Source organism: Hemitrygon akajei, unplaced genomic scaffold, assembly GCF_048418815.1.
Source record: "Hemitrygon akajei unplaced genomic scaffold, sHemAka1.3 Scf000096, whole genome shotgun sequence".
Classification (NCBI taxonomy): Eukaryota; Metazoa; Chordata; class Chondrichthyes; order Myliobatiformes; family Dasyatidae; genus Hemitrygon; species Hemitrygon akajei.
The window spans coordinates 643874-666885 of NW_027331982.1; the positions used below are offsets into that span (position 1 = coordinate 643874).

The window sequence follows — 23012 nt, forward strand, 5'->3', positions numbered from 1 at the left end:
TTTTGGACGTTGGTTTTGGCAATGGCAATTCTTCTTTTTCATTTCTACTTTACTTCTAGCATCTTGTGATATAAAGCTACCAAGGTATGTAAAGCCGATCTTTTGTTCAATCTCTTGGTTACCGATGGACAATTGGCAGTTGGGAGTATCCTGCCCTTTTTATATTTCCATATATGTGTTTTTTTTTACCGTTGATGGTTAGACCAAAATCTGCACTTGTTTGTTCTAATTTGTCTAGGAGGATTTGTAAGTCTTCTGCAGCACTTGCTATTAGGGGGGTATCGTCTGATTATCTTATATTGTTGATGCAAACACCTCCAATTTTTATCCCATCTGTGTCTTCTATTTCTCTGAGAATCATTTCAGTATAGATATTAAATAATTCCGGTGAGGCAACGCATCTCTAACTCCCCTTTGAATTTTAGTCTAACTGCTTATATTATCATCAATTTTTACAGCCACTGTTTGGTTCCAATATAAATTTTGAATAAGTCACTGGTCCCTTCCGTCAATGTTTAGTTGTAAGAATTTGAAATAGTTTTTCATGTTACACTTTGTCGAATGCTTTAGTGAAATCAATAAAAAATAATAAGACATCATTTTGACACTCAATTGCCCTTTCTGAAAGCATTCGTAGTATGAAAATTGCGTTCCTTGTTCCTCTATCCTCCATAAGCCCATATTGCAGTTCAGAAGTTTCTGGCCTTAACTTGTTTTTAATTCGACTCAGAACAATTATCAACAAAATCTTTATTATGTGACTCATAAGACTGATTGTTCTATAATTTCCGCAGTCAATAGTTCTAGGAATTTTAGGCAGAATTATAAATACTGATTTCAAGAGACCGTCAGGCAATACACCAGACTCATATATGCCATTAAACTCTTCAAAATGAATATCCATGCCCAGATCTTCTGGGGCTTGTATCATTTCCACTGAAATTTCATCAGGTCCAGAGACATTACCTTGTTTCATGCTTTTCATTGCTTTAGTTCTTCTTTGGTAATAGGTGGGCCAGAATTTGGATGTTTATTTTATGGGGTTCCCCTCTATTAATCTTCAAAAAGCTGATCTATATACTGAATTCAACTGTCACATACTTTAGCTGGTTACGTCTGCTGATCCTATGCATCCTGTAGAGGTTTTCTAAATTGCTGTAATTTCCTTAATTTTCCTGTGCATTTCTTTGCTGTTATTAATATGACCTTCTACTTTATTGCATTTTTGATTCAGCCATTCTTCCTTTACAATATTGCACAATTGTCTGCTCTGTGACATTGATTGTCTGTCCATAAAGTGACGTTAGGCACAGGAGTGTCTAGAGCTGTGAGGTAATGTTATGCTAGTAGTGGGTGGGGTATGGAGGGTGTGGTTAGTGAGTAGAGGTGTTGATCAGGCTTACTGCTTGTGGAAAATAATCGTTTTGAGGCTGCTTGTCCTGGCGTGGATGTTACAGATCCACAATTCCTTTGTCGTAAAGAGATTTTTGGGCATATTGTCCATTAGGAAGAAGGGTCGGGATATTAATGCTAAAGTTGTAAAAGTTACAATGATTCCAAAATACGCAGAATTGTGTGCAGCTCTGGTCCGAACTGCGAGGAAAGATATCGATGAGTGAAAGTGTGCAGGGAAAATTCCGCGGACATTGCTGGTGTTTCAGGAAATAATTACAGTGATAGGTTGAACAGGTTGGGACTTAATTACCTGGAATACAAGGGAATGAGGGGGTATCCGAGCAGGGTTCCAACTTTTCTACGCCATTTGCCCCTACAATTAAAGAAAGGGTCCATGGATCCTAGGTTCCAAGCCCCGCTAGAAACATGGAAATCTATGATGGTATAAAAAGGATGAATGCAGGTAGGCATTTTCCACTCAGGTTGGGAAAGATCGTGAATTTAATTGAGAATGTGACACATTTAAAGGGTTCCTGAGGGGGAAGTAAGAGATAAAGGTTCAATTGTAGTATTTGAGAGAAGTTTGGGTAGGTAAATGAATGAGGGAGGTATAGAGGGCTGGGTGCAGGGGGATGGGACCACACCGAACATGACACGGACTGGATCGGCTAATAGACCTATGTCTGCGCTCTGAGGGCTCTGTGAATTTAATTTGATCGTTCGACACATATTCGACATTTGTTGCCGACGGGTGTTATCCAACAATGTGTTTTTATTTTGGACCAGCGTCTGCAGTGCCGAGAGTTCTGTAGAGCTGGAACTACCATGAGATTTGCTGAATGCACTTCGACAGGGTAAATACAACCAGTGGAATTTTAGGATCACCATCACAAAATGGCTGACTGTTCAGTTCATCTTTGCATTAATGAAATTCAGAAAATGTCACATTGAGTGTATTATTTCCTTTTTCAGTTATCTTTGCGAGCCACTTCCTTCGTCGCCAGGGCAACCGCTCAGCAGAGCTGGAAGGAGAGTTGAACATGTTTATCACTCTCCGGTTACTGACTCTCGGAGGAGAGACAGGGGCCTCAGCAGCCGCGGTTGATACGAGGATACTTTGAGCTTTCACTGGGCGGGATGGATGATTTTTTACTAATGATTGTAGAGATTGCATTTATGCAATTCTGTTCACTGTGTCAAACCTCTTGCAGTCAGTCAGTGTTTTGTGCATCAAAAGAACAAAAATATCTCCTGTACATAGTTTCCTGTGCTATATTTTAAAATTTATATTTACAACATTTTGTTCCTGTTATGCGACGGGGAAAGTGGCTGCTAATTGACCTGGGCTACACCGCACTCAATAAAATAATGAACAAGTATGTTCAGTGTAACTGTGGAGAGAAGTTGAAATGTATCAGCACCCTCTTTGTGACCCCGTGCCCATGTCTCCCGGCTGATCCCTGTCCAGACAAAGGATCATCAGGCTCCAGTTCTGTCACGGGTTGGTGTGGGAGTGTAAATTTTTGAACTGGGATTAGCTGAGACACTGCCGCATATTTCCGGCAACAAAGAGCCCTGGGAGAGCTGGTGCTTGAGATACAATCTTGGGATGGGGGCTCCAGGAATATGGAACTGTCAGTGTTTGGGCTTCAGTCTACGTTGGTGCTTTTACAGATGCGGCTCAATGAAGCAGACGTCTCCGGTGGCTGGATATTGGTAGCGCGAATCTCTCAGTGTGAGATGTGCGAGGCTCTCGGTGAGGACTGTGACCCTCTGGGGTTGCATCCTGGGATACCCCACATGTTTTGACCCAGATAAAATGAATCAGGGAATCAAGTTGTCCGGGTTTGTGAGATATTGAGCGAGTATTTCTGTTCTGTGCTCAGATGTTTGGTTCTGAATTTCCTTTGGAAGCAAAGCAGAGAATGAGTTCCCGTTCCATCCCTCACAGGGAGAGGCTGTGATTAAATACCCTGTTTTGTGTTTGCACCGGTAGAAATAGACCGGGGTTTCAGAACTGAATTCACATTTGGACATTCCCCCTCACTCTCACCTGTCTATCTGCCAGTGGGAGTCAAAGAGAAACTCTAGATGCTGAAGATACAGAACATGGAACAGTACTTCACAGGAACAGGCCCTTCGTCCACAATGGTGTGCCAAACCAGCTGAAAATAAATTAAACCCACCCAAAAAAACTAATGACTCCTACCTACACAATGTCCATATCCGTTCAATCTTCCTCACATCCATGTGCCTATCTAAAAAAAACTAATGACTCCTACCTACACAATGTCCGTATCCGCTGAATCTTCCTCACATCCATGTGCCTATCTAAAAAAAACTAATGACTCCTACCTACACAATGTCCGTATCCGCTGAATCTTCCTCACATCCATGTGCCTATCTAAAAAAAACTAATGACTCCTTCCTACACAATGTCCGTATCCGCTCAATCTTCCTCACACACATCTGCCTATCTAAACGTCTCTTAAACGCCTCCGATGTATTTGCTTCCACCACCATAACAGACAGCAGATTCCAGGCATCCACAATTCTCTGAGTAAAACAACTTACACTCACATTTCCATTGCATCTACTCCCTCACACCTTCATTGCATGTCCTCTGGTATTAGACATTTCAAAACAGGGAAACGATACTCCCTGTCTACTCTACTTATGTCTTTCATAATCTTAAAAACCTCTGTCAGATCGTCCCTCAGTCCCGTCCTCTCCATGGAGAACAACCAGAGATTTTCCACTAAAATCTGGATGAATCCATTCTGACGAAAGGTCAGGAAACCGAATCGGTAACATTTTCCCTCTCCCAAAAGTTGTTCCTTACCTGCTGAGTGTTTCTTGTGATTCCCGTTTCTCTTTATTACATTCACATGGAACATTTTAAATCTCCTGCGAATGGATCAGCGCACCAGCTCTCGTTTTGTGTCAGTTGATAGAAGAGTGAAGAAACCACACAGCTTTTAGCAGTACATTATCCTGGTACCAATTGTCCTGTATTTTTACCCCGGAAATGCATTCAGTACAGTTGTTGATAACAAGGTTCAAAGAATAATCCGAGGAATGATAAGCATTATGCATGTGGAGCATTTGATGGCCCTGGGCCTGTGTTCAGTGGAGTTCAAATGGTTGGCGGGTTAGGACAGGGGTGATTATTTACACCGACTGAATGACAAGAGGTTTGGTTGCAGTGAGAATGGAGAGGGTGTCTTGATTAGACGGAGAGTCTGGGATCTGAGAGTGCCACCTCAGAATAAAGAAGCTTCACTTTAAAACTGAGATGAGAGCAATTACTTTAGCCAAATGTTGGTTGATCTGTGGAATTTGATGCCACAGAGGGTGGTGGAGGCTGTCGTTGGGTATATTCATGTTCTGGATTGCTAAATAGGTTGCTTGCTATAGCAGGGAAGCAAGAATACGGTGTTGGAAAAAAAAATCCTCCATGATTGATTTTGGAGTAGACTAGAATGACCGAATCACCTAATTCTACTTCTATGCATTATGATTTGTACCTTATACCATGACTGAGTGATGACTTCTTTGTGTCTCATCACAAACAAGAGAAAATCTTCAGATGCTGCCAAGCAACACACACAAAATGCTGGAGGAATTCAGCAGGCCAGGCAGCATCTATGGAAGAGAGTAGAGTCGACATACAGATGCTGCCTAATCTGATATGTTCCTCCAGCAATTTTGTGTGTGTTTCTTTGTATCCCATGTCAGGCTTTGGAAAGTGTAAGGGGCAGTTACAGATTTCTTCACTCGCATCATTATATATGAGTTCAAGATTTAAGTTCCAATAATTTAATTCTTTGTTCTACTTTGTATGAGTAACATGCTTCATTATCTCTCTGGTTAAAGTTAGACCTGACCTGCGAGATTTATTGGAAGAAAAGCCCACGACAGGAAGAAAATCACAACTGAAGACGAGTGAACAGCAACAATGAAGCAGCCCGAAGACGGAGAGCAGCAAATGGAGATAACCCATCTGACTTGGCGTCTCCATTGATTGAGTCAGGAGAGAGTTTGGTGAGTCTTATTTACCCAAACATTGGTCCTTTTGGTATTACATTTCTGTACCAAGGAAGGTAGGAAATAGCTGGAGTGGGACTGAATCAGCCTCGGAATACCAGTATGCGTCTGTCAGACCCAGTTGCACTCACTGCAGATTTGCTAATTACTATGTGAAGCCACGCACATTCCCTCATATTGTTTGCTGATTTCAAACTCTTATCAGTTCTGCTGTTTCCTTGCTTGGCTGTGTTACGTCACAATAATCTCAAAATGCGTTGAGAATTTCCTCCCTTTATAAGAGGCCGCAGTTTTCTCCTGCTCTCGTGATTGCAGAAATGTGGAATTACCGTGAACTACAGCAACATGTCATTGACTCCTCTGTCTATTGCAAGCTGCAACGATATACTTGCCCTCAAGTATGTTGTCGCACAAGCCTCCGCAAACCCTCTGGAAGCCAAATGTCCCAGCACCACATTTCAGTCTTAACTAGCAAATGCCAACCAATAATTTACACTTGTATACCCTGTCGCCATCAAGTGCTTTTCTACTAATAAATTGTCAGAACCTACGAACCTGTGATTAAGCATATTTAGGTTTTATAATGAAGTCATGTTCCCATTTGGCCCTGTACCAAAGGCATGGGTCATATCTGTACATGAGATGAATAAATGTCCCTGCAGCCAGGACTGCTGGAGCTGCCGAGGTCGGATTAAACTCAGTCGTTGCGGGATGGGAATGAGAGTGTTTGGTCAGATGATAGAAGAGTTGATATAAAGGTAGATGCAAAGTTCACAGAGACTGTGGGAGGATCGGATGTGGACAGGGCATCATGTTGTCAGTTGGAAATGTCTTTAATTCAATACAATATGTATTAAGAATACGAGTAACTTAGAACATGGATGGTACATGTTATCACCATTACACAGACCGGACTGTTACAAGGGCAGGATTGGTGTTTGATGCTCCAGGTTTTAATTGTTTCATAATACATATGGAGGGGGTGGGGGTGAAAGGGGGAGAATTGTTTTACTAATTGGGAATCATATGACAGTTACATAAACAGAGGACATCAATGTGGGTGGAAATCAGAAAAGGGAAGGGGGCTATCATTCTGGAAGTATACTATAGGCCTCCCCCAAAGCCACTAGGATAATGATAGCAGATAACTTGGCAGTTTTGGGAAAGGTGAAAAAACGACAAGGTCATTATTATTATTGATCTCAACTTTCATTGTTGATCCCACCTCCTTGTTCCAAAATGTGTCAATGGGGCAGAATGCATTGTGTTCCAGGAAGGATTCTTGACGTAGTATGTGGATGGGCTAACTGGAGGATTTGCCATACTCTATGTAGTTTGAGGCAATGATGCCGGTCAGGTGACAGATGTCAAGATGGGTGACCTTTTTGAGATAGAGACCACAACACCCCAGCTTTTATCATGGTCATGGACAAGGACAGTAGCAGACGATACGAGGCAGTATTTAATCAGTGGATGGATAGTTACAATGGTATTCGAAGCATCTTGGGGGTGTAAATTGGGAAAACATTCTCAAAGGGAAATGCAAGATGGAACTGTGAAGTTTGTTTCAGGAACACTTGAATGCAGTTCGGGGTAGATTTGTTCCACACACAGTGAAAGAATGTTTATATAAACGAACCGTGGTTCACAAGGGATGAGAACATTTAAGCAAGAGGGAAAAGGAAGCATTATTTAGGTGCAGTAAGCAACACTCAAGCGAGGCTCTACAGAATTATATGGTATCCTGGAAGGAACTTAAGAAGCGACTTAGCAGTCAAAATGAACTTGAGAAGTTCTTGGGAAGTAGGATGAAGGAAAGCCCAAGGCGTGCTACATGTGGGTGAAGAAGTGGAAGAGGAATAGCTGAGGGTAGGATACTGAGGAGCAAAGATGGAAACATGCCTGGACGATGCAGTGATAGGTGAGGTGCTTAATGAATGCTTTGATTCAGAGTTACCAATGAGATGGACAGTGATTGTGAATATAGCATAATATTGCCATTCTGCTAAGAAAGTGATGTTGGTCAATCTACCAATAAACACCATGTTACTACAGAAAGTGAGGGGTGATTACGGGGCATTGACAATGAACATTGCATTCTCTCTGGCCACAGGGGTAGTAACACATGATTGGAGGCTGTCAAATGTTGTTATGTAATTCAATAAACCCAATGGGTTTAAATATTGGGGATGATAGACCAGTGAGTGTTACATCGGGGGTGGGCAAACCCTTGGAGCTGATACTTAGGGATAGGAAACTTGAGTAACTGGAGAAGCATAATCTTACTACGGGTTGCCATTTTGGCTTTTTGATGGTGAGTGGAGAAATGGAAGGGTAGGTGCGGGAGATAATTTCCCGCAGTATGGACCAGTCACACACAGAATATCTACAAACATTTGTATCGACAGAGACTGATCAGGAGTCACCATGGCATGGTGCATGGAAAGTTGTGTTCAACAATACTTTTTAAGGTTTTTCAAGATGATTATCAATGAGGGTGGGGGAGTGGATGTTGTACATTGAACTCCAGTAAAGCCTTTGGCAAGGTGCCTCATGACAGCTTGGTCTGGAAGATACGGTCCCATGCGGTACAGAGAGAGAAAGTTAGATGGATTCAAAAATTTCCTTAAAGGTAGCAAGCAAAGAGTGATGGTTGAAGGTTTCTCCTCAGAATGGAGGCGCGTAAGTAGTGCTGTATCGCAAAGCTACAAGTAACATTTGATATTTGTTAGTTGATAGCAATGAAGTGAATGCAGGTGCACAAGGCTTGACTGGTCAGTTCGTGGATGACGCAAAATTAGTAGATGGTACTCACGGTGAAGACTGTTGTAGCTTATAGGGGATCTAAATGGGCAGAGGAGTGGTATATAGATTGCAAAACCAACACGAGCAGCAACGGTTTCATGCAGAGTTTGGTGATGATGTGGAGGGGAGCAGCCAGAGGAAGTGGGTGAGGCAGGCACGATTGTATAATTCCAGAAGCAGTTGGGATGTGAATATGGAATAAAGAGGCCAGGAGGGAAATGGGTCCAACACAGGAAATTAGCACCATCTAAGTGTACACTGTGGTCAGCATTGTCTCGATGGGCTGAAGGGTCTGCATCTGCGCTCTGTTGCTCTGTGACTCTATCAGTAGGATGCGCCAGATATCACCGACATACAGACATGGTGTGGGATTTGATGTTTGGTCCCTAAGCACACTGCTGCTCTGATACAGAGGATGGCGATACTATCACATTTGCAAAGTAATCCTACTCTCTCTGACTCACTGTCTGCCTGTTTTGTGTAATTCAGGGCATCACCAGCAGGTGGGGCTGTCCTGCAACGCGACCAAAGTGTAAACAAGACGCCGACAATCAACAATCGTCAGTCAGAATCAGAATGGCAACAGGTATGTTCACTGGGATCTTTATAATTAAACTTATGCCCTGTTGGTGCACAATAGTTCAGATGAAGAAACTTACACAGGCGCTAACAGGGCAGAGAAAAGTTTCATCAAGCAGTGTCATTGATCCCACTGGTAAAGCGATTTTGTGTAGTCGATCAATCCAACAGTTCCAGCGCAGGGACCTGACACCAGTAATGGTCGAATGACTCCGCTCACCAGGCAAAGCTTCACCTGGGTGAAAGGAGCCGGAGACCTTGAATCAGTAGGTTGAGAGTGATACACAAACAGAAATGAGACAGCGGTGTTGTTTGTTATGTAAAAGTCCAGGTTCAGGGTTTGTTGCACATCAGGGCCTGTTTAGAGCTGAAAGACATCTCCAACTTTCATTTATAAAATTCAGACACAGGTGATTGGAGCATTTCCGGGATTTCAGGAATTGTGTGATAATACAACATTTCACGTTTTGGCAGGGCAGCTATCATCTCCCCCCTCGATGCGCAAAGTTGATGAGGAGAATTTTCCGAACTCTGTTTTCTGTAGCTGAGCCGAGAACATTGCCAGCCTTCGAAATGGCTGAGGATCAGGAGACACTTCATTTTGGATTATCTTGTGGTCTGCTTCGGTGCATCACTGTTTGGTATAGAGGGGTAACTGCACAGGATCGAGAGAAGCTGCAGAAGGTTGTAAATCTGGTCAGCTCCATCTTGGGCAGTAGCCGACAAAGTACCCAGGACATCTTCAGGGAGTGCTGTCTCAGAAAGTTAGCGTCCATTATTAAGGACCCCCAGCACCCAGGGCATGCCCTCTTCTCACTGTTACCATCAGAAAGTAGGTACAGAAGCCTGAAGGTACATACTCAGCGATTCAGGAACAAATTCGTCCCCTCTGTCATCTGATCCCTAAATGGACATCCAATCTTTGGACACTACCTCACATTTTTAATGTACAGTCTGTCTGTTTTTGCACGCTTTTAAAAATCTATTCAATATACGCAATTGGTTTACTTGTTTGTTTTCTATTATTATTATTATTATTATTATTATTATTATTATTATTTATTATTATTTTTCTCTGCTAGATTATGTGTTGCATTGAACTGCTGCTAAGTTAACAAATTTCACGTCACATGCCGGTGATAATAAACCTGATTCTTTTTTTTTCATCCCCCAATCCATGTCCGGTCTGTGGCCAAAAAGGTGAACGTGAGTTCTCAATATTTCCCTCTTCAGATGACCTGCTACCTGAATTTAAATTCCCAGTATCTCTGATGGGAGACCCGGTATAACCAGTGACCAACTGTCTCTGTCTCCTGTAGGCATTGTGATTGTGCTCAACTCTGTGATTCCAGGTGGAATGAAAGAGAGGTTACAGCCTGGAAACGGGTCCTTCGGCCCAACTAATTCATACTGTTCTAATTGTCTCTGAGCTTGCCCGATTTCCCAGCAGCTTTTCCCAAATTTCCCTTGCAGACTTCTTCGATCCTTTTTCCTGCCCACATCTTCTCAACTTTGTAATTTTATTTGTGTTACAGCCTCCTGTTGCTTCATGTAATTTATACCCATCAACCACTACATGAAAAAATGCCCCTTTTGAATGAATGAATGAATGACATTTTATTTCGGTCAGTAAAAACATAAGAAAAACATCATTTTCAAAGATGATTGTTAAATCAAAATTAAATAATAAAAAAACAAGAAAATGTAGATATTCTTTAAAACAGACCGAAAGGGTGTCAGCTGAAGCTACAGCTTATTATGCCTACCCCTCTTACTTATACAAAAACATATTTGGCGTCAATCATCACATCAAAAATGTCATAATCTTTTAACAATATTCCGAGTATCATTTATTTACATCACTGCCATTCATTTCAAATCATGCATTTTTATATTTGTTCATTAAATGTGTAAGGTTACCATTCAAGCTCCCATGATCCAGGGCAAACTGTTCCAGCCAAACCATTTAACACAAAAACCAAACAGCCCCATCCAGTAACGTACTGGTCAATCTCCCCGACACTCTTTCCGTCTGAATCACATCCATCCTATAGATTAGCAACTGCAAAGGCGAGACTAAGCTTAGCTGCCAGAAATGCACGCAAGACTCTCCCTTTGCCAATGACTTGTACAGTTGTTACCTGACAATCATCGTCCAGGAGATGGGATGGGAGCCAGGGGACTAGGCATCATGGGCTTCAAGGTTATGATCAGTCTGTAACCCTGGGGACTGGACATTGTTGGTATCAAGGCAATGGTCAGTCTGTGACCCAGGGGACAAGACAGTGTGTGACAAAGCAAACGGAGAGCATGTGATCTGGAGGATCGGACCATCAGTAATCCAATGGCTTGTCTGTGAGTGACACAGGTGACTGGACAGTTTCTGATCCATGGAGATTTATGTCTGTGGAAGATAATCCCAGTTATAATTCCCGATATCACCTGATGCCGTTCCATTAATAACGGCTGGTTATCAGTCTGTTCAACTAATGCGTAGTCGGTGATCAGTATATCCAGTTCTTTTTCTGGGACTGGATGTGTCCAGACACTGGCTTATCAGGATGGTCACCTGGCAGGAAGTGTGGTTCACATTCACCAGCACAGTCCCACTCCAAATCTGGTCATCCGGAGTCTCGGCTCCATTGCAGACACACATTGTGAATCCTTGTTTGAGTCTAAATCACTATAAACCTGCTATTCATAATTTACTTAAGGTGGGAAATTAAATCGGGTACAGAAAATACTCAAAAGGCTTTTACCAGGCGGATCATTGAGGGAAGATGACCGGGACACGGGAAGCAAGGTACCAAAGCAGGGTCGGATTGAGAGCAATGTCCCAATGGAATGTGGTCCGGCCGCAGCGGAAGTGAAGCAAATTCAGCCCAGAGGCAGTGACGTCAGAGACACCGATCAGAACCCTGGAACCAGCACAAGGGAGGCGGCTGCCTGTCAGCCCAGAGACAGTGACGTCAGAGACACCGATCAGGACCCTGGAACCAGCACAAGTGAGGCGACTGTCTGTCAGCTCGGAACCTCATTGAACACGGAATTATCAAGTCCCCAACACGGAGCGGGTGAGTGAAATATGAGGGTGATTTGTTCACAGAATGAGGTAGGAAGGCGGGTAAATGTCTTTCTTTGTTGGGTGGTTGGTCAGAGAGGGGAAATATGTGAGTGTATTGCATGTGGTGTAGTGGGCACCCGTTACCCCACTACAGGAACTACGGGTATTACCTGTATTACCTGCTCTGATGATTTCCAGGATGTGTATCGGAGGAAATGCAGCTAAACGAATAAGAGAGTATTTCCAGGATATGAGTTATGGGAAATGTATTCGCCAGGATGGAGAGAATATCTCTGGGAAGCAACTGTCATTGACAGTCCCAACATTTATTACCCATCTTAACCTGAAATCTGTAAGTGGATGGGACGGTGGGTGAGGCAGGTTTCTAGTGAATGTGGTCCTTCTGGTAACGTAATGTCCAGCGCATTGATGTGTCGGTTTTAAGGCCAATTTTGGAGATTTGGGCAAAATACTGTTTCCAGCTGAAAGCAGGTGAACACTGAGATTCAAGACATGACTGGTTTATTGAGTTGGGTGAGAGCGGTGGAGACAAGCGATATTTGAGTTTGTGACGACATTCTCTTTTTATATTCACAGAGCCAGAGTTTACAGTCTCTGACCTCCTGGCAGAGGGGGGCGAGTATCGACTGTACCAACTGACGAAGTTCTACAGGGCCAGGCTCAAACAAGCGATTGAAGAAAAGGTTGAAAGACTCGGTTGGATGTTGACAAAGGAGGGACATTTCAGTAGAGAAGAAAATGAGGTAAGTGTCATAAGGGGGAGCGTTGAGACAGGACCCAAATGTTGACACAAAGTACTAGGAACAGGGTGGGACGGGACAGGCCGCAGTTCGTGACGTTCGTGGAGATCTTGGAGTTCGTGGAGATCCTGGAGGCTTGGGTAGAATGAGGCTACAGTCCTGGGTTCTTGGGAATCTTGGATACTTGGGTTCCTGGAGTTCTTGGGTACGTGAGTTCTTGGAGTGCTTGGAGGCTTGGGTAGCTCAGGCTAGAGTCTGGGGTTGTCTAGGGACGGAGTGCTTGGAGGTTTGGATAGCTCGAGGCTAGAGTTTTGGGTTCTTAGATCTAGCCTCCTGGGCGGGCCAGGGGCTCGCTTACAGGGGGGAAGGAAAGTAACTTCTGCCACCTCCAACGGGATCCAACTAACAAGCACATCTTTCCCTCCCCCCCTTTCTGCTTTTCGCAGGGATCGCTCCCTGCACGACTTCTTTGTCCACTCGTCCCCCCCCCCATCCCTTCCCACCGATCTCCCTCCTAGCACTTATCCTTGTAAACGGAACAAGTACTACACCTGCCCTTACACTTCCTCCCTCACCATCATTCAGGCCCCAGACAGTCCTTCCAGGTGAGGCGACACTTCACCTGTGAGTCGGCTGGTGTGGTATACTGCGTTCGGTGCTCCCGGTGTGGCCTTTTATATATTGGTGAGACCCGACGCAGACTGGGAGACCGTTTCACTGAACACCTACGCTCGGTCCGCCAGAGAAAGCAGGATCTCCCAGTGGCTACACATTTCATGTCCCATTCCCATTCTCATATGTCTATACATGTCCTCTTCTACTGCCAAAATGAATCCAAACTCAGGTTGGAGGAACAACACCTTATATATGAGTCCAACCTGATGGCGTGAACATTGACTTCTCTAACTTCCGTTAATGCCCCTCCTCCCCTTCTTACCCCATCTCTGATAGATTTAGTCCCCCCCCCTTCTTTTCTTTCTCTCTTTCTGCCCATCACACTGCATGTTCTACATCTCGATCTGGTGCTTCCTTCCCACTTTCTTTCTCCCTAGGCCTCCCGTCCCATGATCCTTTCCCTTCTTCAGCTCTGTATCCCTTTTGCCAATCACCTTTCCTGCTCTCAGCTTCACCCCACGCCCTCCGGTCTTCTCCTATCATTTCACATTTTCACTCCCCCTCCTACTTTCAAATCTCTTACTATCTTTCCTTTCAGTTAGTCCTGACGAAGGGTCTCGGCCCAAAACGTCGACAGCGCTTCTCCTTATAGATGCTGCCTGGCCTGCTGCGTTCCAGCAGCATTTTGTGTGTGTATCTACCTTTGCTGCCACTTTTAATGAATTATGGACCTATATTCAAAGTTCACTTTGTTCTACCACAATCCTCAGTGCCCTACCGGTCACTGTATAAGATTGACCCTGCTTAGTCCTTCCAAAGTGCAATACATCGCACTTGTCTGCATTTAATTGCATCGGTCATTTTTCAGCCCATTTCTCAGCTGGTTTAGACACCACTGCAAGCTTTGGTCGTCTTTCTCACTCTCCACTACACGTCCCCACTCTTGGTGTCATCTGCAAATTTGCTGATGCAATTGACCACATTTTCATTCAGGTCGTTGATATAGATGACAAACAACAATGGACACAGCACCGATCCCTGTGGCACAGCACGAGTTACAAACTCCCAGTCAGAGATTCAACAGTCTATAACCACTCTCTGTCTTCTTCCAAAAATCCAATGTCAAATCCAATTTACCACTTTAACTTGCATGCTGAGCAACTGAACTTTCTTGCCCACCCTCCTGTGCTGTACCTTGTCAAATGCCGTGCATTCCTTCGACAACACCCATTTCCTTCGATTCATCAACTTTCCCGTAACTCCCTGGAAAAACCTTAAAATTGGTTAGACATGAACTACCACTGATGTCTTATGACCCCAAAAATCAATGGGTTGTCCGAAAAGAGCATATATATCAGACAAACCTTTTGGTGAGCTATTTTACATTAGTAGCTAACCAACTTCATATTTCATATTTTCTCTACTTACGGCTTTTTAGTTGCTTTCGGCTGTTTAGTAAAAGCTTTCCTCTATATCTTTTTCTATATTCTGTGTCCTCTCCTTTGCTTTTTGTGCTGGCATTGACTTCCTCGTCAGCCACGGTTGATCATCCTCCCTCTACTTATAATTTTTCATCTTTGGGATTATCTACCTCTATCTGCGCCTTCCAAATCAATCCCAGAATCCTCATCTATTCCTGCTTTGCTGTTGCCTCTGTACAATGTCCTGTGTATGTTACTAAAAAGGGCTTCTTTGGTTTGTTACGAGTAGGAATGTTTCTTTGTTAAATGTTTCTCTCGCCGTTGTTTCGCTTTAGAATGGCTGATATGGTAATTGTATTCATTTGTTAATCAATGGGGAATGTTATTGTGTTTTGTGAGGATGGGAACTTGGGGGAGGGGTTGCGCGGGTTTGGGGGTGAAGGGAGTCGGGAGGGAGACGCCGAGGAAGGAGGACGTGCGCCTGGAAGACCACCGGGGAGTCCAAGGTGGAAGACGTGGAAGTCGGGGGGCAAACGACGAGGGGTCGAATCGTTCGCTGGTTGAGCTCCAACGAGTGCACTAAACTGACTGAACTTTGATAAGTTGGCGCCTTTTGTTTTTTTCTTGTATATATATTGTATTGCCTAATACTCTTTTAATTTTAGTAAACTCTTTAAAGTGTATTTCATACCGGTATTTGTTGTGGGTTTGATACTGTTGGCGGGCGCGAGGCATAAACGCGATTCTCACAGCACCTGCGTGTACGGGAGGTGGGTTGGTGTGTGGCTGGATCTCCTTTTCCCCTAGACATTTTCCCCTAGCCTTTGTGGGTAAGTGTTACATTTGTGGGGTGCTCGCCCGGGTTTGGATTGTCAGGGGCTGTGGAATCGCGCAGGCAGCAGAGCGCAGATGGACAGGGATAAGATTGTTCGCAGGTGCGAATTTGAAGGTGTAGCGGTACAGTACCCATGCGTAGTGAGCGGAGTGGATTTTCGAGTTTCGGGAGACGCGGTAGTGCGGGGGTTACGTTTGGTGAAGGGTATGGGGCAGGTAGAATTGGTAGCTAGACGGTGTGGTAAAGAGATGGAGTCTAGCTGGGTGTTGGTTAGTACGAGTGCTGACGTCAGGACGTTGGAACTGCCGGCGACGGTCAGTGTACCAGGGGAGGAGGGGCTGTGGGGGCTCCACCCCTTCTCCGAGGATGAGGCGGAGGAGACATCGGAGGAGGAGCTAGAGCTAGAGGAAAACCCCAGAGAGGTGGCAGGCACGAGCAATGGGACAGAGGGTGGAGCCCGAGAGTGAGCCGGAGAGATCTCAGGTGAGGGAAGACCCCCGTGCGGAAGGGGGTGAGGGTCTGTCAGGAAGACCTGGGGTGTCCGAGACAGTGGGTTCGCAGGTGAAGAGGGAGCCCAGTGGGGCAGAAGGGGTACGGAGATCTCAGAGGATTAGGCGCCCCCCGGAGCGGTTGACATATGTGGTACCAGGAGAACCGAGTGTGATTTCTACTGCTCTGGGTAGTTATGTCACTGCTTTCTGCACCTGGGTTGGGTTTTGGGTGTTGCAAGAAGCTTTGGGGAACTCTAGTAATGCCATGAGGACATGACATTTGCTGGTGGGGAGAGAATGTACAATGTCCTGTGTATGTTACTAAAAAGGGCTTCTTTGGTTTGTTACGAGTAGGAATGTTTCTTTGTCTGTTAAAAGTTTCTCTTGCCGTTGTTTCGCTTTAGAATGGCTGATATGGTAATTGTATTTATTTGTTAATCAATGGGGAATGTTATTGTGTTTTGTGAGGCTGGGAACTTGGGGGAGGGGTTGCGCGGGCTTGGGGTGTGAGGGGAGTCGGGAGGGAGACGCCGAGGAAGGAGGACGTGCGCTCGGACGACCACCGGGGAGTCCGAAGGGGAAGTTTCGGAAGGACGACCACCGAGGGGTCGAATGGTTCGCTGGTTGAGCTCCAACGAGTGACTAAACTGACTGAACTTTGATAAGTTGGCGCCTTTTGTTTTTTTCTTGTATATATATATATTGTATTGCCTAATACACTTTTAATTTTAGTAAACTCTTTAAAGTGTATTTCATACCGGTATTTGTTGTGGGTTTGATACTGTTGGCGGGCGCGAGGCATAAACGCGAGTCTCACAGCACCTGCGTGTACGGGAGGTGGGTTGGTGTGTGGCTGGATCTCCTTTTCCACTAGACATATACCAGCCTTTGTGGGTAAGTGTTACACCTCTGCTAGTGTCCTCTTCAAATTTATTTTCCCAGCTCCTTTCCCGTGTAATTCATTTATTCCACTGTAATACGGATACATCTAACTTAAACCTTCTCCCTCTCAAACTGCAGTGTGGGTTCTGCTATTTTATGATCATTGCCTCTTAAGGGTTTATTTAGCTGAAGCTCCCCAATCAAATCTGGTGCAATACACAACACCGAATCCAGATCCGCCTTTCCTAGAGTGGGCTCAACCATAGGCTTTTCTCAAAAGCCACCTCATAGGCATTCTATAAATTCCCTCACTTGGGATTCAGCACCGACCTGATTTTCCAAAGCTACCTGCGTATTGAAATTCCCCATGATTATTTTAACACTGAGCTCTTTACATGCCTCTTCTCTCTCCCTCTGGAATTTGTAGCCCACATCCTGGTTACTGTTCCATCAGGGTCATTTTTCCTATGCAGTTTCTTAACATCTACATCGTCCATTCCGCTACCACCTCTTTATAAGGACATCTATCTTTCTATGAGAACGGAGTCAACCTAACCCTTTCACCTACCTGCCTATCCTTTCGATTAACTATTTATCCTTGGGTATAAGCACTCAAATATGATCTTCTTTCAACGATGATTCAGTGCTGCCTGCCATCCATTTTTGCTCTCTCACTCTCCCCTCTCTTCCATTCTTGTTGTCACATCTTTTTGATGTAATGTTGCACATTGATGGACAAATAAGTTAATTAAGTTGAATATACTCTAGGGTGACAGTAAATCCTTATTCTTACACACTATTGATTTAGAATTTCCTTCAGTTACTGTTTCTCTGTTAATGACTGAACCCAGGGAGGATGAGGCAACAGCCCAGTGACTGCATCTGTTCTGAAGCTATCGGGACCATGAACAGATATTTTCCTGCACATTCTCCATGTCTGTCTGTCTGCTCCACAATAAATTCATTGTTTTCCTTTTATAGAAAGTCACTGAACTGACAGAGAAGGGAAACCGGACAGAGAGTTCCAGACTCTTCCTCAGTTTGGTGATGGGCAAAGGCTCCCAGACCCGGAGGGCAATGTGGAAATCCTTTCTGATGTGGAGGACTGAGTTACCGAAGTTGGACAGAATACTGAGGGAAATACAGGAACTCGGTATGTTAAAACACGCACTGAACACACAGGCACATTGAAATAAACATTTAAGTTATATTAATTATTTTAGCTGTGTTTCCATGGATTTTGTTTTATGTTTAAACAGGTCCTGATCCACAGGAATACATGAACATCGGCCAAGGGTTATCTGAGTTACCCACTCAACTGATAGGTGAGTGATGAAATGTGCAGTTCAAATCATAATCAAATGTTTGTCTGTGACTTGGCAAAACCTCAGAATCAAAATTCGCCATTAATCATTCGCCGATCTCAGGATTCAGGTTACAATTCAGAGAATCTCTCTTTGCAGCCTGAATATGCTACATTGTATTTTTGTCTTAATCCAGCTGTTGGTACTGCTGAAGTCTTCACTCCAGGTCCTCACACTCTGGGAATTCCCACACACCCGAGTCAGGCTCCTGATACACTGTATGACCCAGTCCTGGTGACATTTTTATCTTCAGACGTTTCATATTCCAAGCCCCTTTTCCTTTGTAATAGCACAACACGCAATTCTGTTAGCTGATGATCTTTACCTTTTGTAATTCTGCTAGTGACTTCCACAGAGTTTGTCTGGCATTTCCTTTTCGCCCGTTACTGCAACTACAACATCATTTTCCAGCGGTCATCTGGGAAAGAAAAAAAATATTTTGGATACTTTGGAATTCTTTCTTATATTATTGACCATATCCTTGCACTTCCTGCACATTCATGTATATCTAGCAGCATCTATAACATATTTGCCACTGACATGACCCAGACAGTAACTTCAATGCACCCACAACTCTGTGAAAAAACTTACCACAATTGCTGTAAATTTACGCCACCTCACCTTAACCAAATGCCCTCTGGTATTAGACATCAGTCTTATGTAAAAAAAAATAACAATAGACAATAGGTGCAGAAGTAGACCATTCGGCCCGTCGAGCCTGCACCGCCATTCTGAGATCATGGCTGATCATCTACTATCAATACCCGGTTCCTGCCTTGTCCCCATATCCCTTGATTCCCGTATCCATAAGATAACTATCTTCTTGAGAGCATCCAGAGAATTGGCCTCCACTGCCTTCCGAGGCAATGCATTCCAGACTCCCACAACTCTCTGGGAGAAGATGTTTTTCCTTAACTCTGTCCTAAATGACCTACCTCTTATTCTCAAACCATGCCCTCTGGTACTGGACTCTCCCAGCATCTGGAACATATTTCCTGCCTCTATCTTGTCCAATCCCTTAATAATCTTATATGATGCAATCAGATCCCCTCTCAATCTCCTTAATTCCAGCGTGTACAAGCCCAGCCTCTCTAACCTCTCTGCGTAAGACAGTCCGGACATCCCCGGAATTAACCTCGTGAATCTATGCTACACTTCCTCTATAGCCAGGATGTCCTTCCTTAACCCTGGAGATCAAAACTGTACACAATACTCCAGGTGTGGTCTCACCAGGGCCCTGTACAAATGCAAAAGGATTTCCTTGCTCTTGTACTCAATTCCCTTTGTAATAAAAGCCAACATTCTATTAGCCTTCTTCACTGCCTGCTGCACTTGCTCATTCACCTTCAGTGACTGATGAACAAGTACTCCTAGATCTCTTTGTATTTCTCCCTTACCTTACTTTACACCATTCAGATAATAATCTGCCTTCCTGCTCTTACTCCCAAAGTGGATAACCTCACACTTATTCACATTAAACGTCATCTGCCAAGTATCTGCCGACTCACTCAGACTATCCAAGTCACCCTGAATTCTCCTAACATCCTCATCACATGTCACACTGCCACCCAGCTTACTATCATCAGCAAACTTGCTGATGTTATTCTCAATGCCTTCATCTAAATCGTTGATGTAAATCGTAAATAGCTGTGGTCCCAATACCGAGCCCTGTGGCACCCCACTAGTCACCACCTGCCAAACAAACAAAATGCAGGCTGTTGATCCAAACTCTTATCTATCAAACTTGTACACCTCAGTCAGATCTCTATTCTAACTGCAGAGTAAACAAACCAAGTTTATCACACCCCTCCTTGTAGTACATGTCACCGAATCCAGGCAACACCCTGATGAACCTGTTCTGCACCCTCTCCAATCCTTCCCAGAGCTGGAAATCAGAAGTGAATACAATACTCCAGATGCACCCTAAAACCATATGATGCAGGAGTAAAATCGCCGATTGGCTCAGTGAATTTGCTCCGCAAATCCTCTCAACTCCATTATTCAGCCTTCTCCCAGTAAAAGCTGATGCTTTTCCAAATCAAGAACCTATCGACCTGCATTTTAAATATACCCAATGACTTGTCGTCTTCAGCTGTCTATGACAATAATTTCACGGATTCATCACCCACCAGTGAAAGAAATTTCTCCCAGTGTGGGTCACCTCCAGCCAGAACAATTCACACAGTACTCAAGCATGTTAATTTTCTGTATAAGGATTCCATGTGGGACCTTGTCAAACACCCGACTAATATCCAAGTAAAAGATCTCCATGTCTAACTTCATCCATCACCTTTGTCACCTCCTGGAAAAACTCCATCAAGTTGGCAAGACGCTAACCCCGCCCAAAGCCTTGCTGCTGAACCCCAAACCACCTCAAACAGGCTCTCTTTCATATTCCCAAGGGACAGAAGATATAAAAGGCTGAAGGTATGTACCACCAGCCTCAAGGACAGCTTTAATTCTGCATTTATAAGACTACTGAATGATTACCTTCTATGTTATTATTGGCTCTTAATAATAAGAAGACAATTTTATATATAAAATTGTAACATCGTGCAGATCGTAACTAATAACTACTCACTTAGATAACCACAATATACTTACAGAAGAGCAGAAAGAATACACTCAGTGTATGAACAGATTTAAGGAGCAACTGATAATAGATTATGTATCTATCGAGCACTGGGGAGTGTAGAAATCTCTCAGTGTTATATTGTCTATCAAAAACGATTTGATTCTGTCTCTCACATGGTTAAGAGGTTTCAATATTATATAAGATGCATCCAATACTTGTGAAAATTCTACAACATCTAATGAAGTACAATAAACGCCCTATTAACAAGAACAACGGAACAACCACTGTTAACAAAATAAATGGAGACATTTTCCAGAGTGACACACTAAGCCCACTATGGTTTTGTCTGGCGTTAAACCCAATCTTGAATTTCCTGAAACAGACAAAAATCAGGTATCAAATCAGAAAAAAATGAACAAATTATACCTTGACACAACTATACAGGGATGATTGGAAATTATTTGCTCTTGCATCAGTGGAGCTAAAACAATTAATTCAAATAATGGAACTAATTTCCAAAGAAAGCATATACACTATAGCTATGCATGTCTGTGTGATTCCGTAAATGTGTGCAGAAATAGAAATAAAAAAGAGATTAGTGAGTCACTATCAATGGGTTGTTTGTCCATTCAGGAACTAGATGGCAGAGGAGAAGTTTTTGAACCGTTGAGTGTGCGCTTTACTCCGATCCTGTACAGTAGTCCCCATGAACCAGACGGTGATGCAGCCAGTTACAATGCTCTCCAAGTTACACCTGTAGAAATATTCCAGTGATGTTGGAAACTCCTGATGAAATATAGCCACTGTTGTAGTTTCTTTGTGGCTGCATCCATATATTGGGTCCAGGTCAGATACTCGGAGATATTGACAGCCAAGAATTTGAAATTGCCCACGCTCTCCACGTCAGATCCCTCTGTGAGGATTGGTGTGTTGTGTTCCCTTATCTTACCCTTTCTGAAATCCACATTTAGCTCTAGTAATATATTTTTATCAACGCAAGCAGGATTCAGCACTCCGTACAAGCATATGCAATTCTGATAAGGGGTACACATCACTGAACGTATAACCCATAAATGAAAGCATAACCCATAAAAATAAAGAAACGATCATAATAGAAGAACGTTAACCTTGGAAGAGTGGAAGAGACTGACTCCCTCCGGAAGACATCCCCACGATCTGAGCGCACTAGATGTCGACAAGGAAGCGTTGAGTGCCTGGCTCAGAGTTGGAGACCTCTTCCCAGAAACAGAAGGGAGCATACAGCACCAGGTGGTTAACACATCTAGTTATCAATAATGAGGAATAAAGGCCAACAGGTTGAAGATGATAAATGCTGAAAATTACAAGAGAAACCAGAAACAATTGAACACATTACAGGATCCTCCAGTATTTTTACTCAATCTGAGCACTGCACTATCAAGTGGTAGACAACTTTCAACAACATCTTGCTTAAACGACAACTGACAAAAAACACCATCCCTCACTATAAATACAAGTCTGCTCCACATTTAGAGTTAGAGTCCGACAAATCCACCGTAACCGATTAATTATTACAGATAGGAAAATTCATAATAACTGTCCGGCTATAGTTTTACCGGACAAACTAGCAAAAACAACTTTTTAAACAGATATTGCCATTCCAAACACACATAAATTACAGATATCAATTAATAAAAATCTTTAGAAATATGCTGAATTAAAAGAGGAAATTGAAAGACTGTGGAACATGAACACGATACACATTGTCCCGATAATAATATCAACAACTGGTATCATCCAAAAAGCACTACACGATAGTAATAAAGAATTAGCTCCACACAGCAATGTGCATGTAAATCTTCCAAAAGCCACAATAGTATATGCCACGAGAGTAATCTGAAATTACCTATCAATTGAGAAATGAGTGTGCTTGGATTTGCCCGTACCTCAGGATTTCCCAGTTTGAGTTAGAATTTTTTTTTTAAAAAGTTATTTATAAAGCACTTTTCATCGGGACGATGTCGTTCAAACTGCATTACAATGGGATAAAGTTCAAACTAGAAAATAAAAGACAAAATAATTTCAATTACAGGCAAGGTTCAAATTCTTTAAAAAAAGCTTTACGCTGGTGCTTAAAAGTGACTAACGGAGTCTACATCCATTACGTAGTACTTGCAGAAGTCTTGGTCTCCCTAGTTA

General features: G+C 43.4%; 2 protein-coding genes across 5 annotated transcripts in view; one reads left to right on the forward strand and one right to left on the reverse strand.

Moving 5' to 3' along the window:
- LOC140722997 (NACHT, LRR and PYD domains-containing protein 3-like) overlaps window positions 1-23012 on the forward strand; it is a 299766-nt gene that overhangs the window by 260144 nt on the left and 16610 nt on the right. For 2 of the 4 annotated variants that reach the window (XM_073037620.1, XM_073037621.1), the window contains exons 3-7: window positions 8737-8833; window positions 11541-11900; window positions 12488-12654; window positions 17877-18048; window positions 18155-18220. In XM_073037620.1, the coding sequence (XP_072893721.1) occupies window positions 8824-8833; window positions 11541-11900; window positions 12488-12654; window positions 17877-18048; window positions 18155-18220 (775 nt within the window). In that variant the 5' untranslated portion in view covers window positions 8737-8823. Of the gene's footprint in view, window positions 1-5271; window positions 5440-8736; window positions 8834-11540; window positions 11901-12487; window positions 12655-17876; window positions 18049-18154; window positions 18221-23012 lie in introns of all 4 variants that reach the window. The other 2 variants (XM_073037618.1, XM_073037619.1) reach the window with 2 other exon arrangements.
- LOC140722996 (NACHT, LRR and PYD domains-containing protein 3-like) overlaps window positions 1-23012 on the reverse strand; it is a 725328-nt gene that overhangs the window by 222868 nt on the left and 479448 nt on the right. The window lies entirely within an intron of this gene.